Genomic DNA, 18057 nt, shown 5'->3' with positions numbered 1-18057 from the left:
ATAGACCTAATTTCAATCCGCTGTCCAGGCGTAAAGGCAAGGAACAAATATATAAAATATTGATGTTTTTCTAATTTTTATGTTTCATAAGCTCTTTTGTAGTATGTGTATTTGTTTATATATCTTTTTCACAGTATTCCAGCTTCAGATTTTGGTGTACTGTTTCTATAGTCTGGAGAGCAGCACTTACTTTAACATCACTGAATAATGCTTGATACTTTGAATTTCATATACACTTATTTTCTTGGTATTTGTCATCTGCAGTAGTTTTGTTACTTGAGAAGCTGTCAACTAGAAAGCAGACATCTTCACTTAAGTTCATGTTTACCAAGTGGTCCAGGAAAGAGAACTTAAGAGTGTTTACCACATGACACTGTTTAAGGCCTGCTTAGTCCCTGAGCTTTAGATATGTAATAAGTTTGTATATGAAAAAGAGATTACCTGCTCTCCTTGAGCAAGAGTTGTTGTAGAGACAGAAATAGGTTTTAAGATATTTCATAATGTGGTATAATTGTGAGGTGATTGCTCAGGCACAAAAGATTGAATATAATTTGCAGTTGGGAACCTAACTTTTCTGAGTAGGGAAGTTAGCATGATTTTACTTTGGGTTATAAAGGGTAAAGTGTAAGTTGGGGAAAGTTAAAGAAAAATAAAATCAGAACTCATCTTCAGTAATTTCATCGTCACTTGCCTAGGAAGGGTGAGACATCTTTAATTTATAACATTCAAAGTTATTTTTATGTATGCAGGAAAGAATACTTTTTTCCCTTTTTTAAAGCATACATTAAACATTTCTTCATTTTTTTAAGGTCGATACTGAATTTCTTTAAAATATAGCAAGGTTTTATTGTCAATTTTTTAAAATAGATTCAAGCTATTAAAATGATGGTTCGGTGGCTTCTTGGAATGAAAAATAATCACAGTAAGTCAGGAACTTCTACCTTAAGATTGCTAACAACAATATTGCATAGTGATGGAGACTTGACAGAACAGGGGAAAATCAGGTATGTAATTACTATTTTGGAGTTCTTTGGATTTCTCAATATTTCAATATCTGGTATAATTGTTGAATGATGTAGTTTCTGTAAAAAAGTAGTATTACACTTCTTGTAGGTAATCATATATTTTTATTATAATACACTTTTGTACAGTAGTCATTTCAAAATAGCAGTCACATATTTGGTGCAAAGAGCTGTAATACAATGCATGTATTTTAAATCATGGATGTTAACTTCATTAAATATCTAAGATGAAAATATTAGTGTACCAGTGAATAATTGATATTTTACTTCTTGTTAATCTCCAAAGATAAAAGAACAGACTGGATAGATGGCAACTTATCTATTTCCAGAAGTATGTGCAGTTTAAAAAATGTACTTGAGGAGACCACCTGGGAATACTGAGTGCTATAGGCTTAGTCTATCTAACCAAACTACCCTGAACACTCTCCATATCGTCTGATGTAAATTATTTAAAACACACACTTTGTTGTTTGTTTTGTTTAAGTTATATTGTAGTATAGTTAGTGAAAACATGAACTCTGGAACCTGGATTCAAATCCTGGCTTCACCACTTATTACTTGGTGACCATTAGCAAATTAATCTCCCTATACCTTACTTTCCTCATCTATAAAATAGAAATAATGATAATACCTATGTCATTTAGTTATTATGATAATTAAATAAATTAGTACATTTAAGATATTTGAAACATTGCCTAACATATAACAGCTAGCAGTGATTATATTGGTAGTGGTTATGTCACGGTTAGCTAAAAAACTTTGAAATTTGTCCTCTTTGAAAGCACAGCTGCCATTTTTTGGCTTGCTGGTAACAAAAAATGAGATAACCTCTACCCCTTAACAAATCTAAGACTTAATGACAAAATATTGAAAAATGACTGCCAGCTGCTTTCTACCTTTCTGTCTTCATTTTTACTGTTTTGCTCATCTGTACTTTTGCATTAGACTATTAACAGTAGCACATCCATCTCACATTAGTCAAGTAGATATAACTTGGTGAATCATTTCACATGTACAGTCATTTCTACCTTCTTTTGCTCTCATAACTTGTCTTTCCCCTCTACTTTCATAATTGATACATGCCAGTCCTTAAGATTTACATAATTGGGAAAATACTTCTCCAGTATTAATACATATTGTCTCTTAAATTCATGATGTGCATTACTTAAGTGCATATTTGAACTTTGTCTAACCTGTCTATATTCATAGTATTCTTTAAAAAAAAAATCCAGTGTATACTCGAATTCTGCATATGAATGTAAATTATATTGGCTCTGAATTTTAAAACAAGGATGTATATAGACCTGGTCTTCAAAACAGCTGTAAAGTATTAAATTATAATATTTTTATATAAAATAAATCCCAACAAGTAAAATCGACTTTCCTTTGGCAGTGGTTGAGTGATTTACCAAGTGGTAGGTGCTTGGAATAATTGTTGATTAATGGAAAAGCACATATGGGATATATAGCTTCACAACCTTATTAATGCTGGTATTCATTTACTCAATATTTTTACATTATCCTTAGAAAGATAAAGCAAGAATTTTAAACCTAAAATCATTAGATCTGGGAGACTAAGATTGTGTAGTTTTTTTTCAGGTCCCTCTCCGTGATAGACAAATACTTGTATAACTCCAGTAATTATCTTTTACTATAGAACTATAAGGGGTCCTACTTAAGGAATTACAGCTCTCCATCCATAGATTAGCCCAAGATCCCTGTAATTCATCTAATATATTACTATATTGGGAAGGATTTGTTTATATTCAGTGGTCTATGAATTTTGTCATATATAGCAGAAGTTTTATTTTGTTAAATTTAGCTTTCTAGTGCTGTCTGTATCTGGTTTTGTATTAGGGTGATGTTGGCATCATGAAATGTGTTAGGGAGCATTCTCCCTTAGACTTTTAGAAATAATTTGAGCAAGATGGATGTTAAGTTCTTTAAAGTTTTGATAGAATTTGCTTGTAAAACTATCCGTCCTTGGGCTTTTGTCTTTGGGAGAATTTTGATTTCTGTTTCAATTCTATGATTGTAATCACTTTATTCAACTCTTCTGTTTCTTCCTGATTTAGTCATGTTTAACTATATTGTTTTAGAAATCCATTTCTTTAAGGTTATCAAATTTGTGGGAGTATAGTTGTTCATTGTAATCTCATGATCCTTTGTATTCTGATGTCATCTGTAGTAATTTCTCCTCTTCATTTATAATTTAATTCTGTTTTGATTTTGTTTATCTTGATGAACCAACCCCTTAGTTTCATTGATCTTTTTGTATAGTTTTTGATTTCTGTTCAGTTACTTCCAGTCTTAATTTTACTGTCTTTCCTCATATTCCATATTTCTGGATTAAAACTTTTCTCAGGGCTTTTGCTTTTTCTTGGGGTTTTTCTAGCATTCATGATAATGTTCTGTCTCTTCAATTTTAGTTTTTATGGGGTTAATAAGTTTCCTTTTCTTGATAATTGGCTTTATGCCCTTTCTTTTTTTTTTTTTAAAGGTTTATTTTATTTATTTATTTTTTTATTTATTTATACAAGCACTGTGTACAGTCAGAAGCGCGGGAGGGTGAGAGAATTCGCCAGAGCGGGGAGCAGAGCAGGCAGAAGGACCGAAGTACACTGCTGAGGGGAGCAGCGGGCGGCAGGAGAGGTCTGCGTGCCATCTGGGACCCTCCTCCGGTGGCCGGGGAGCAGGCAGGGATCAAACCGGCGCTGCAGAGGCTGCGGGCACCTTCGCAACCCAGCGCTCAACCGCTGCGCCACCGGGGAGGCCCGGCTTTATGCCCTTTCTATAGAAGCTGGGTGTAATCCTAGGTTTTTTACACAGGGTCTGTAGGTGTCACTTCATAGAGTGACTCCTTTGCATCTGTTTATAAATTGCTGGGGCACTGGTGCTGTTAAGGGGTAATAGAAAGGATCCAGGGCAGCAGAGTACCAGTTCCTGGGCCAAAATGTCTTATATAATCTTGTCTCAGCCTCAACCCCTAGGTTGAGCTTGAGCACTAGATGCAGAGATGGGTGAAGGATTGTCCTTGACATAGGGCTACAAGTCTAGAATTATTCTCTTAAATTTTCAAATAGGAGCCTTCCCATGGGATCCAGACTTTAAACTCTGGTTAATAAGAACATTCAGTAGGTATTTTGCATATTATAGGTTAAGCTGCAAAATATAGTGTCTTCTCTGAGTACACACAGGTGGCCAGATCTCCTTTGGACCTTTTTTTTTTTTTTTTGGTTGAGATTTATTTATGCATACAAAAACTGCAATGTAGGCCAGAGGTGAGGGAACGGGGCTGGGATGGTGAGAGGATTCACTAGAGACAGAGTGGGGAGCAGAATAGGCAGATCTACTGAGATACACTGCTTAGGGGAGCAATGTGCGAGACAGGAGAGGTCTGCTGTGCTATGTGGATTAGCTCCCTGGCAGAGGATCGAACTCTTGTTGCAAATAGCTTTGTAGTGCTGAGACTTAACCCCTTGTGCCATAAGGAGGTCCACCTTTGGACTCTTGACTGTTGTAGTCTGGGAGCCTCAGGCTCAAGCCAGTAATCTCCATTTTTCAGCCTTACCCCTGTAGTTCTCTAGTGGTGCATTCTCTGCCCTACACTCTGACTCTGTAGCCCCTTCTCCAATGTACTGCCAGTTTTTAAAGTCCCAGATGTGGATGTGTGCCTTTGTGTTAATAGCCAAGGGGCTCTCTATAGTAGCCCCCCTTTCCTTAAAAGTTGTGCTGCCCCTGAATCACTCTAAATACATAACCCCTGTCTACCTTGCCTTTGCTCATGATATATGTGATAGTCAGTTTTTATATTTCTGGGGTTATTGTCTCTGTTTCATTGTAATTTGTTTGTGAATATATAAAGGAGATCAGCTGGTGTCTTCACTCTGCCACTGGTGTCCACTTTGCTGGACTTTCTCTTTCCTTAAATTTAAAATAAGCCTCTTGGCAGTATTTGAAAAGTAGAATTCTAGCTAAAAGCAATGTAATGTTCTATCCACTATACCTTTCATTTTACTTCTATTTAGCACAGCTGTGTTAGTTGACCTATTAGCAAGTTAGGGCATTTATTGTATTTCAGAGCTTGGTAAACATGTGTGTTCAGTATCACTAAATTATTTTCTACTTTTTTTTTTGCTTGGAGGAATTTTTATAAAATTACATATACACAAAGTAGTAATGTTTTTGTGCAGTCATTAAAATCTAAATAACTTTTTTTCTTGCTTATTTTTTAGTAAACCAGATATGTCACGTCTGAGACTTGCTGCTGGGAGTGCTATTGTGAAGCTGGCACAAGAACCATGTTATCATGAAATCATCACATTAGAACAGTATCAGCTATGTGCATTAGCTATCAATGTAAGGAAAATGGCTATGTAGAAGATGATCCTTGACTCTTAGAAACAAGTCAAAATGATATAAAATGTTTCCTTTTGAAAAATTTATGCATGAGAAACATTTCAGAATTCTAAACTCATCATTTGAGTTTTTAGTTGCTAGCATAGTAAGTTGATTCTTGTTATTTATAGCTGTTCTGTTCTGTAAAGTCACTACAAGGATTGAATTAGCAAAAATCAAACCATTGCTCGTAGGGTGGTTCCTGTAAACCTCTGGTTAGAATATTTTTGTCAATTGATCAACTCTTACCTTTTTTAAAATGTATGTTTATTTCTATTTAAAAACACTTGTTTAATATATTGTTGTTTCATTAACATTAAATTCATGGCCAGCAGTACTATAGCTTATACTTGAATGAAGCTTATCTAAATGACATGCATTTTCTCCATGAGGCACATCATACCCTCCTTGCACTTATAAATACTATAAAGAACTTCAGCACTCTGTTTGGAAACCATTTTAAACAACAACATCACCAACAAAATGTACCAAAATGTGAAAACTGTGGCACTAAAAATAGGTCACCAAAAGGTCCCTTGTTTGATCTCAGCTTAAACTTGTGTTAAGACACTCAACATTTTGTAGTTGACTTGCATTGCAAATGACTGTGAAAGCACTGTAAGTATTGAGTTGGGGATTACAAATTAATTTACTGAGTAGGGTGAATTCTTAAATTTGAATCCAAATAAAGAGGATTGAATTTATTTAGTTCTTAAATTGAAGAAAAGCTATAGAAATTTATAGCTTTATGAAGCCATAGATTAATTTCAGGTCATAAACGTTCCTTATTACTGAGAAAGTTTGTAGAAGTCTTCAAATTATTAACAGTGATATTAATGAATTCATAGTCTACAGATTCCATATTAGAGTAACAAAATATTTGAACTATAACTTTTTGGGTAGTTTTTAGCATTATTAAGAAAAGGACTCTATAATAGTTAGTATATTCCAACATGAGTTTTTCAATTATGTGTTTTTTTCCACACTCATTTTTCTTATTCCAAGCAATCTTATATAAAATAATTTGGCATTTATTTCAGGGCTTATTGTATATTTTCTTTTCACCTCTCTTCTGCTTATTTAAAAATTGCTACTTACATATAACTCCTATCTTCATCTTTTTGTTAGTTGTAATCATTTTGTCAATTTCAAATCCTATTTTGTTGTTATTCAAATATTAGACTAAATCATTTGAGAAATGAGATTTTAAGGAGCCCTTAATTTCATGGTTTAGTTTTCTTTAACTTTAGAGAAATCTTATTTTTCAAAAAAAATTGTTTTAAAATTTATATGTACTTTTTAAGAGAAAAAAAGCAACAAATTTAATAATAACATGTATACTTATATATACATGGGAGAGATCCAATAAAACTGAGTAACTTATGTCACTTCAGATACCATCTTAAACAGCTAAGACAGGGGCTTTAGGGGAAGGTTATTTAAGAGTTTGCCAGGGAAAGGAAAGTATAAATAAAGGTATGCAAATTTAAGTTCTGTCTTGTCTATTGAAAAGCAATAAATGAAATTTAGGTTTGCCTATTAGAGTGTGGGAGATACCTTTATACAAGAATTTTCCCCAAAAAGTCTCTTTTTCAAAAGGGTGAACTTGATGCAGCCTTCCATGAAATAAACATTTTGCCAAAAACACTTTTTTGGGGTGGAAAATTTTTGTTCTCCTACAGTCTGGTGTCTGGAGCTTCTCTAGAAGTCCTGTAATTGAGACCTTGAGTTGTTCAATTATTACATATAATAAGTCTGTCAATCCTGGGAATAGATTAGTCCTAATTTAATAGTTGTGTGCAATTTCTGGAGGCAGTCCTGTAGGGGGTCCAAGCTAAGACTATGTCATAAGCACAATAATAGACATTTCTGAGGAAACAGAAGACAAATAACGGTTAAATATTAAACAAGCAACAGGCTCAGTTGGGAGACTTTGGGTGAGCCAGTGAAGATCTTTAGAAGCAAATAATGGTTTTCCTGTTTGTCGTTTGATGTATGTTATGTATTTTGGAAAATTTCAACATTCATGAGGATTATTCATGCACAACCATAGTGGTGATCTTTCAGAAGTTGATGTCAAGTTCTCCATCTCCAGATTGTGTGGTTTCAGAAAAAGGAAATTTTAGTTCTTATAATTCTAAGTGAGGGAGAGAAAATCCTGGGAATGTTAGTTTGGAAAGTCATAGGCAGATTTTAGAAAAACTCAGGATTTAGTCCAGTACAGAGGTAAAGGATAAGTACCCGAAAATGATTAAGAGGACAAGAATCTGATGTCCACTAAAAGGTATATTACAGAAACATGTTTTTCAGTAAACATGTCTACTTTCATTCCAATGCTGCCAAATAATCAGTAAAATTAATTTTCAAATTAAATCTAGTTCCAATACACTAGACCTGCATAAGCACAGTAGGTGCAGAAATAACCATATAGATTTTTTTTTTAAGATTTATTTTTATTTATTTATACAAGCACTGGGTACAGTCAGAAGCGCGGGAGGGTGAGAGAATTCACCAGAGCCAGAGCGGGGAGCAGAGCAGGCAGAAGGACCGAAGTACACTGCTGAGGGGAGCAGCGGGCGGCAGGAGAGGTCTGCGCGCCATGTGGGACCCTCCTCCAGTGGCCTGGGAGCAGCAGGGGATCCAGCTGGCGCTGCAGAGGCCGTGGGCAGCTTCGCAACCCAGCGCTCAACCGCTGCGCCACCGGGGAGGCCCAACCATATAGATTCTTAACCTGCTTTGCTGGAACTTTTCATAAGAAACCTCAGATTGATCTCTTAATGTTCTCTTGTCTCAGAAGCCATGCCAAAGTCTCACGATCACACTTTGCCTTCAGTATCTGTATCTGGATAAATTCCTTGCTTGTCAAGGGTCCAAAAATGTCCTGGACTTACCAAGTGGTGACCTATTTTACCCTCCTGATAGACTTTCTAGGACCCTGGAAATCAGGGATCAGACTATGAAGCATATATGTTAACTTTCCTGGAAGAAAACCTGCTTAATTACTTTTTCAAATTGATAATGCTTGTAGTCTGTTGATTTATCGGTTCTTGGTCTGATATTTCTTAGGATATTGGTGCTGTCAGTATGGAAGTGAAAAGTAAAATAAGAAGAAGAGTGTATGGAAATACATAAAAAGAGATCCTCTTTGTTTGAAATGTACTATCTATAATAAGTTCATACAGACCATTAAATATCCACAATGAGTGAAAAGCACCGACACTTTAAATTCTAGAGACTTTCTTTTGTAGCACAATATTTGTGTAATATTGCTATCTCAGTCATCAAGTTCCCAAGGTGAAAGTTACGATTGCCTAAGTTTTAAGATTGCTTTGGAATTCTGTTAACTGTGGAACATGTGTTAATGGTTAAAGTTTAATTATTAGCTTAATCTCACCACTGCAAACATACCAGGTTACCCAACTGTAAATGAGAATTTTCCCAAATTAATCTATTTCTTTTTTTTAAAAAAAGATTTATTTATTTATGCATACAAGAGCTGGGGTACAGTCCAGAGGTATGGGGGGTGAGAGGATTCACCAGAGACAGAGTGGGGAACAGAATAGGCAGATTGACTGAAGTACACTGCTGAGAGGAGCAGCAGGCAAGGCAGGAGAGATCTGCTGCGCCATGTGGGTTGCTCCCTGGCCAGCTGGGGATCGAACTCATGCTGCAGAGGCTATGGATGCTTCATAGTGCAGTGCTTAACCCCTTGCGCCACGAGGGAGGCCTTTAATCTATTTCTTTAAACCAGATGCCTATGTCTTCTTCTTAAACCTCCACCTCTTAAGAAAGTAATCTCAGTCTCTCTTACCCTCTTATCTTTTCACTCCTCTCTGCTCACATTTTGGCATTTACTTTCACTGTTTTTTCAAAAATGCTCTATAAAAGCCTCCAACCAGTGATTTTTTTTTTTATTTTTAAAATTTTTTTAAAAATTAATTTATTTTACATATTTTTTACATCATTGCTCATTTTTAAACAATGTTTGCTTCTCCCCCACCTCAGGTGTGGTCCCCATAGAATTTCCTTCACCAATGCATCCGTGCACCATCACCACAGTCCCCTGCTTTCTCCCTCTGATCCCTCTTCCTCCTCCTCTCCTGCAGGATGTCTCTGATTTATAATTGTTTGTTTTTGTTTTCCAACCAGTGATCTTAATGTTCATTGTGCATATCCTTTTTGCATCATTGGACATAGTTCATTGCACCTGTATTCTTGTGGCTCTTTTTTTTTGGTTTTGGTCTCTTGATTTTTGTTATAATTCTCTCTTTCCCTTTAAATGTCTATATTCTGTGAGGATTTGTCCATGACCAGCTTTCCCACTTACAAAGTCTTCTTTGGCCATCTTATTTTCTGTATAGGTGACTCCTATACTAGAAACATTTCAAGTTTGGTCCCGCTAACAAATGTTAACCAGAAATTTCAAACATTTAAATTCTGTGAATTTAAGACTGAATTCATTATCTTTCTCAATTCTTTCCTGACATGTACAGCTTCAATAAGTGTTAAGTAAGTTTGAATGGCATTTCTTAGACCTAAATGCATGATTTATATTTGACTATTGGTTGGCTTTATATCTCACTGCAGAAGTACAGATAATTATTTCCTGTGATATCTAGTGGTGCATCTTTTTTATTCATACTTTCTTAACCATTCTTATTGCTGTAACATCATTAGCTCTCACTTAGACTATTGTGGATTTCTCTACTATTGGATAAATTTCACTATCACAGTTTTGATCATGTTATTCCTGTGGTCAAAAATATTTAAGAATTTATACTCAAAGAAAAAAATCACATCTTCTAATACTTGGACCCAAATATGCATTTAAAAATCTTGTTTTTTACACTGCTCTTTATCTGCTCTCAGTGAAGCTAACAATTTTCTTTTATGTGCTTGTAGTTTGCTTCCTCCCATTTCCACACATCCAAATCCAACTATTTCTGCGAATCAAAACTCAGATACAGTTTCCACAAAACTTGTTCTTATTCAAATACTACAGTGCAGTGCACACAAAGTAATTAAACTATTTGCAAGGTAGTAGATATAGTTCTGAGAATAATTGTACTAGAAAAGGCCAAAAAAGTGAATTTACTTTAAGATACAGTTTAAAATTAATTTCGTAGTGGTGAATATAAACTTTGATTAGAACTTTATCTTGGGGGAAAATATTTTTAGTGTTAAACGCCATCTTTTCCTACTATTGAAGCACTTATTGGTTATAACCATAATCATGGAAGAGTCAAGTGTTTGTTTTTTTGAGGTTGTATTTTTTTCTGATACAGATTATTATTCTCTTCACATTTAACTCTTATAACACAATCAATGTTTGTTAAGCAAACATTAAAGATTTCCTCAGTTCCCTGAAGTACCTCTTTTAAGTCTTTATTTAGCTAATTCTTTTGCTATATCTATTATATCATCACTGTTGTCACATTTTCTTTTTTTTTTTTAATTTTTTTTTCATAGAGGCATGTTATTTATTTGTTTGTTTGTTTTTTTGTTTTGTTTATACATGCACTGGGTACAGTCAGAAGCGCGGGAGGGTGAGAGAATTCACCAGAGCCAGAGCGGGGAGCAGAGCAGGCAGAAGGACCGAAGTACACTGCTGAGGGGAGCAGCGGGCGGCAGGAGAGGTCTGCGCGCCATGTGGGATCCTCCTCCGGTGGCTGGGGAGTAGCCGGGGATCGAACTGGCGCCGCAGAGGCTGCGGGCAGCTTCGCAACCCAGCGCTCAACCGCTGCGCCACCGGGGAGGCCCCACGTTTTCTTTTTGTCATCAACTCTCTAAATTGCTTTGATAGTTACTCTTTAATATCATTTTAATATGACTTCTTGATTCTTTTTTTTTTAATGCCATGAGTCTCAAATTGACTTTGTGATTAATTTCCTTTGTATTGTTGGGTCCTGAAGGATTATTGAGAAAGGAACAAAAGCATGGTTTTGGTTTAGATTGTAAAACATCTAAATGATATTTGAATGGAGGTTTTGTATTGAATGACATGTTCATATTTGTGATGTTAACTTTTATGTAGTTTTTAAGTGGGTATTTTCATAAATAGTTGTATAATCAAGACTTTTCTTTCCCTGGAGAGTAATACTGAGAGATGAGTGAATTACGTTAACTTTGTTCTGTTGAATGTGAGGTTAGATAATAGAAATATTTCTGAGAAAACTAGAATACCTTTTAGAAAGTTATTTATATTATAGTAAACTGGAGTTCAATTCAATGGAAAACACACACAATAAGGATTTAGAGTTGTTATGACATAGGTTTTGAAGAAAAATGAAATTAATGTTTTCCTAGAAGAAATAGTATACATAATATTCCAGTAATATGGAACAAACCATAACTTGTGTTAACTGGTGGAGGATAAGGTGTAACTCTAAAGGTCTTTGTATGTTATATATATCATTCAGAAGTTATATTGAGCTTTTCCCTGTAGTTTAAAAAAAATGATAATTTATTGTACCAGATATTGTAGACTATGTGTAGAGGCACAAAGATGAGTAAAAACATAGTTCTTATTTTCAAGGAATGAGCAACAATGGCTAAGGCTTACACGTACACCAATCATATAATACTGTGTACTAATTTTGTTATGGTGAAGATATGCACAGAGTGTTAAAGCACAGAGGAGAATACAGGATAAGAAGATTACACAGTGCTTTCTGGAAGAAATAGGAACTGTCGCTAAGGATAAGGAGGCGTAAAGTAAAATGTAGGTGGGTGGTTTAAGAGTAGGAAAGCAGGCACAGTGGTAATGAACAGATGGTTAATACAGAACTAAAATAGTTTGGAGTTTTTGAAATTGATTAGTAACTCTTGCTCTTAGAGTTCTACATTTTAATCCTGATGATTTTTTTTAAAATAATAGAATTACAATACATAAAATTGGACAGAATTTTATTCTGTTCAGTAAATGAAGAAAGCTAATATGAGAGTGTTTAAACTTTCATACCTTTTTTAAGTTAAGATGTATTTATAGTTACTTGTTTTATTTGTTCTAAAAGTACATTAAGTAATTTCTAACATCAGTTAAATGGTAATAATTACAACCCAGGTGAACACGCCACTCGGTCTTAAAATAATTTGGCTCAGCATCTCAATCATGTAAGCAGAAGAAATGGGTTGTAAATAAAATTTTGTCTGTTTAGCCTTTTGGTTACTTGATATAGCATATTTTGTACCCAAATTATTTTTTACTCTTTTGCTGCCAGGTGAATAATACGTGGAAAATTATGTCTTCACAGGATGAATGCTATCAAGTAAGACAAGTATTTGCTCAGAAACTTCACAAAGGCCTTTCCCGATTACGGCTTCCACTTGAATATATGGCCATCTGTGCACTTTGTGCAAAAGATCCTGTAAAAGAGAGAAGAGCTCATGCCAGGCAGTGTCTTGTAAAAAATATAAATGTGAGACGCGAGTATCTGAAGCAGCATGCTGCTGTTAGTGGTAAGCATATAAGAATGTGAAAAGTAAAACTTTCCAGTTTTAACAGACTTTCAATTTTAGATTTATGGAACACAAAATGATGCTACTGTTATTTATTATATTCTCATTGGTACTCATTAAATTCTAAATGACTTTTTCAATAATAGCTTTCCCCTTTAAAAGGTTATTTAAAAAATACAAATGCACATTTATTTATTTATTTTAAGATTGATTTATTTATTCATACAAGCACTGGGTACAGTCAGAAGTACGGGAGGGTAAGAGAATTCCCCAGAGCCAGAGCAGGGAACAGAACAGGCAGAGTGACGAAATACACCGCTTAGGGGAACAGTGGGCGCAGCAGAAGAGGTCTGTTGTGCCAGGTGGCACAACACACAATCCCTCACCGGTGGCCGGGATTGAACCAGCGCTGCAGAGGTTGCGGGCAGCTTCATAGCCCAGCGCTCAACTGCTGTGCCACCAGGGGAGGCCCCAAACGCAAATTTAAATCAACATCTCTCTCTATAACTGATTAAATGGTCAAGGGAAATAGTGACATTGGAGGTACCTTTATTAGAGCAGTAAAATGTATTAATTTATAATAAAGAATATAGATCTTAGAACTTCAAAGATTGTTCTCACATGTAACTGATAGAATATCAGGTGCTTGTGTGCGTATTTTAAATCTGCTTACTTTATCACATTCATGTAATTAGTTTTGTGTTTTTGATTTCTACAACTTGTTCAACAACATTAAAATTAGTCCAGTTAACAAGTCAGAAGTCAGAGACATTTCTTATACCTTCTTTTTTCCTCTCATTGTTAATGAAATCCTTTTATACCTCCACTGGATATCTTGAATTCACCTCTTCTCAACTCTTCTGTCTTCCTGTATTTCACTTAGAGTATTATATACACTCTTGACTACCTTCATATTCTAAATGTTTCCCCATCTCTGACCCAGCGCTAGCTGTGCGACACAACTATCAAAATTATCTTCTAAAGCAAATTGGATTGTATCACTTCCTTGCTTGAAATTCATGTTGATTTTTCATTGCTCTTAAGATCAAGTTGAAACTCATCTGCATGGCCCGTATAGATTGTCTCCAGCCTGAGTTTTAAGTTTTGTCTCTGCTCTCTCTGTAACTATAAATTCTGTGTTCCTTTTCCTCTACACTATTTGAAATTTATGCTGACAGCTTTTCTCCTCTGTTGTCAACACGTACCTGGAAATCACTTCCTCATTCCAGACAAACAAGGAAAGCTAAAGACTATGTTTACCCATTTTGAGTCTTTTAAGATACAGTTTTGTTATTACTGTATCACTGTAACCCTCTTTCTTTCTCTTCATTCCTTGCTTTGAAAAAAAGTCAGGACTCTGAAGTCAAGTCACACCTCTGCCATTTAATGGTTGTGTTTGGGCAGGATATTTTAGTAATATGTGTCTTAGTTTCCTCATTTGTAAAATTGGTATAATTATACTCATTTATTATAGTTGTTATGAGTATTAAAGAATCATGCATATAAAGCATCTGGTATAATGCACGGTCAATAAAAGTGCTCAGTAGTTGTTAGCTATTTTTATAGCAGTTCTGTGTTGAAGTATAACTTCTGTTTCTGTTTATGTTCACTCTTTCTCTACTCTTATTCATCTTTGTTTAAAATAGTAAGCCCCAATAAAAATAGTAAGCCTAGAAAATAGTAATCACTTAGTAAATATTTAACAGACTTTCATTTAAATTTAACAAAATTTTGAGCCCTTGTTACTTTTTGTCTTCTATATCTACCTTGAAATTGGTATTACCTAAAAATACCAGTAGAAGTAAAGAAAATTTGTCTTTTCGTACATAGATTATTATCCTTCAGGTTGAACATTGGTTTGAAATTTTATTTTGAAAGGAAGTATAGGCAGAATGTTCAGAATATGAATCCTAAGTCTTCTGAATTACCTTTAATAAAGCTAGTTGGGATTATCATTCTGACCTCTAATACAATATGCCGATAATCAGTCAAAATACAAAAAAGTACTTGAATGTAAAGTAAGGTGATATTTCTTTATTATTGAAAATGTCCCAGAAGCTCTTAAAGTCTACTCCTTTATATCTGTTCTTCTGTTACAAACACTATCAACCTTTAGTTCCCATTTTTGTGCCAAACTAACTTTGAAAGATTTACTAGTTTTTTTCATTCAGCAGCTTATAAGAGTGTTGAGGTTGCTTATTATAGTAAGAAAATTAGTTCTTAAGTCTCTTAGTCTTGACATAGTTTGTTTGGATTACTTTTCCCATATGTATTTGAAAACTATAATACTTATCTTTGTAGTCTTAGTACATGGTGCATTTAGGAGGCATTTCAGTATTGGACATGATGGATGAAAGAATAAACTTTAATTTATGAGGTACCTCAGCTCTGGATATTCCAATATATATATATTTTTCTAGCCTTAATGTAGTAAACTACTGGGATACAGGAAGTATAGTATTAGAGAGGCAAATAGACAAACAATGAATGAGTAAATTTGGTTTTCTAACCTGGATGTTTCTTTTTTCCCCTTTTTTTTTCAGAAAAATTATTGTCTCTACTTCCAGAGTATGTTGTTCCATACACAATTCACCTTTTGGCACATGACCCAGATTATGTCAAAGTACAGGATATTGAACAGCTTAAAGATGTTAAAGAGTAAGACGTTTGTCATCCTATTTTCATATTTTCTCAAAGTTTTTTCTCTGATAATAATGGACTCTCATTCATAATTAATTAGATTTATTTCATTCCTTTTGCATTTAAGATTCTTTTCATGATTTATTTTTTCTTCTTTTCATATTTCATTTCTTAAATATTTTCCCAAAACCTCAGCTTAGTATAATTGTACTACTGCTCTATTGCCTTTCTAAAAAAGTGTGACATTTCTTTTCTATTGAAACAATTCATTAAAAGTTTCCATTCAGTTTTTATCTTTTCCTATTTTGATCGGAAACTCTATAGATTTACATATGAAATGAATGAATGCTCTTTAATTTAGATAATAAGGGTATTTTCTTTGCGGTATTTATCATCCTCTATAAGGAAGAGAGAATGGTCTAATTTAACAATGGCAAAATTGATAACCAGGGAATTACTTCCTTTTACTACTTTATTGTTGATTGTTTAATTATAGTTTATGATGGTTGTAATTTTTTTCAAATATTATTGTCAGAGACTGAAAGCGTATATATGCTTGGGCTTGGAAATGGAGAATATAATGGTATTTTGTGAAACCTTTATAAGACCAGCATAGTTCTTCAGGTGGAGACCCTGGCCCACATTCTGTTATAATAAAGGATGATTTTTGTGGTTTTGAATAAATTATTATACTTTTAGCTTCCTATTAAAGGAAAATAACGTTTGGTTTCTTAATTCTTAAATATTTTATAGTCAAATATTTGAGACCCTCAGGAGAAATGAAACCAAACTACTGATAACTTCTCATGGCAAGGGAAAATCTCCTTTCTGCCACAATTTCTGTTTTTTAAGATTAAAGAAATTAGTTCTCCCAAAATGAATTCTGAGTGAGAATGATTATAACTAATGAAAACTAGCCACCCCTCTTTGTCAGAGAATGTTGATTTTTTTGAAATAGATGATGTGTTTTAGAAGTTAGTAAACTTTGTTTATTGTATTTCCAAATTGTCCCTGTACATCAGTGAGTAATCTCCATTCTATCTTATATCCACTCCAGAAGAATTTATCCTATATCTGACATATTTTTTCCCCTTCTGGAATGATACCTTACTTTACATTGCCCTTCTCTTATCCCATTGCTTTTCTTCTTGGTGCTATAGGTATTCCGTTTTTTCTGTATAAGACTAGAGACAAAGCACTTTTGGTTTTTTTTTTTAATTGGACTGAATTTTATATAACTAACTCTAAAATTGAGCTACTGAAACTGTCTTTTAATTTTTCTCTCCTTAAGAAAATATAGTGTGTGTAGTTTTCAACCATGACTTCGTACTCTCTAATTTTTGATAAATAAATTCTTAATTATTGAGTAAGGAAGTTATATTTTCTTAAAGGCTTTCAGTCAGGGATATAGTCAGTCTTGATTATTTGAGGCTTTACTTTATGCTCTAGTGATTCCTTTAGGCAGTCTTCCCTCCCTGTCATGGTTAAAGGGTTAAGATCACTTCATTCTTTCCACCCTTTAAATTCCTTTTTAAATTATTTCGGTAGGAAAATTAGACTTTGAGAAGGGGGGATTACTTACATTGTTGAAATGATATGCATTTGTGACATTGGCTTTTTTGTATTTAACAGCTAATTTTTCTTTTTTGCTTTCAAGATGTCTTTGGTTTGTTCTGGAAATATTGATGGCTAAAAATGAAAATAACAGCCATGCATTTATCAGAAAGATGGTAGAAAATATTAAACAAACAAAAGATGCCCAAGGACCAGATGATGCAAAAATGAATGAAGTAAGTAATTCTTTATAAATCGTTATGAATCCATGTCACTTTCAACATTTGAGAGTAGAGTATGAAACTTCTGTAGTGTTTGTAAACACCATTCTTTCTACTAGTAGTTATTAGACATACATCAAATTACTAATACAGAATTAGTAGTAATGTCTTTATCAGTAAACTAATAATAATATAAAGAATGGTCAGTGTAAACATTTTAACTTACACTATTGTACTGGAAAAAACCCCCACTAATTCATGTTTTCAAATTACTCCTAATTCAGAGAATTTAGGATACAACTTAAGTATCTAATTTTTTTAAAATACCATTGCAGAAACTGTACACTGTGTGTGATGTTGCCATGAATATCATCATGTCAAAGAGCACCACATACAGTTTGGAATCTCCTAAAGACCCGGTACTACCAGCTCGTTTTTTCACCCAGCCTGATAAGGTAGTTATTTTAGAATTTGTGTAAGTTGAAATAAAAAGTACTCTCAAGATGTTGGAAGATCAGGAAGGATTGTTATCAAGAACTGTCCCATATATCATGAAAAGGTTGCCATAAGTCTTAAAATGTGGCTTAAGAACAGAATATGGGCCAAACTGAAGGACATACGTAAGTTTTAGAGATTTAAGATAATTTAGTTTGTTTCAAAGGTTTATACCCAGTCTACAAGAAAAAGCAAAAGTATGATCACACATGTAAATATGTGAGTTTAATAGCCATTCATCCAAAATGAGAAGGAGAATTTGGGGTAGA

General features: G+C 34.2%; 1 protein-coding gene across 4 annotated transcripts in view; it reads left to right on the top strand.

Moving 5' to 3' along the window:
* PDS5B (PDS5 cohesin associated factor B) overlaps positions 1-18057 on the top strand; it is a gene marked incomplete at both ends in the record, with an annotated part of 107552 nt that overhangs the window by 77621 nt on the left and 11874 nt on the right. For all 4 annotated transcript variants that reach the window (XM_084235485.1, XM_084235486.1, XM_084235484.1 and 1 more), the window contains 6 exons: positions 868-1004; positions 5258-5381; positions 12674-12878; positions 15422-15536; positions 17176-17308; positions 17629-17748. In XM_084235485.1, coding sequence (XP_084091611.1) covers positions 868-1004; positions 5258-5381; positions 12674-12878; positions 15422-15536; positions 17176-17308; positions 17629-17748 — 834 coding nt within the window. The remainder of the gene's footprint in view (positions 1-867; positions 1005-5257; positions 5382-12673; positions 12879-15421; positions 15537-17175; positions 17309-17628; positions 17749-18057) is intronic.

This window comes from Talpa europaea, assembly GCF_964194135.1.
Source record: "Talpa europaea genome assembly, chromosome: 6".
Taxonomy (NCBI): Eukaryota; Metazoa; Chordata; class Mammalia; order Eulipotyphla; family Talpidae; genus Talpa; species Talpa europaea.
This window is presented reverse-complemented; position numbering and strand designations above follow the sequence as displayed.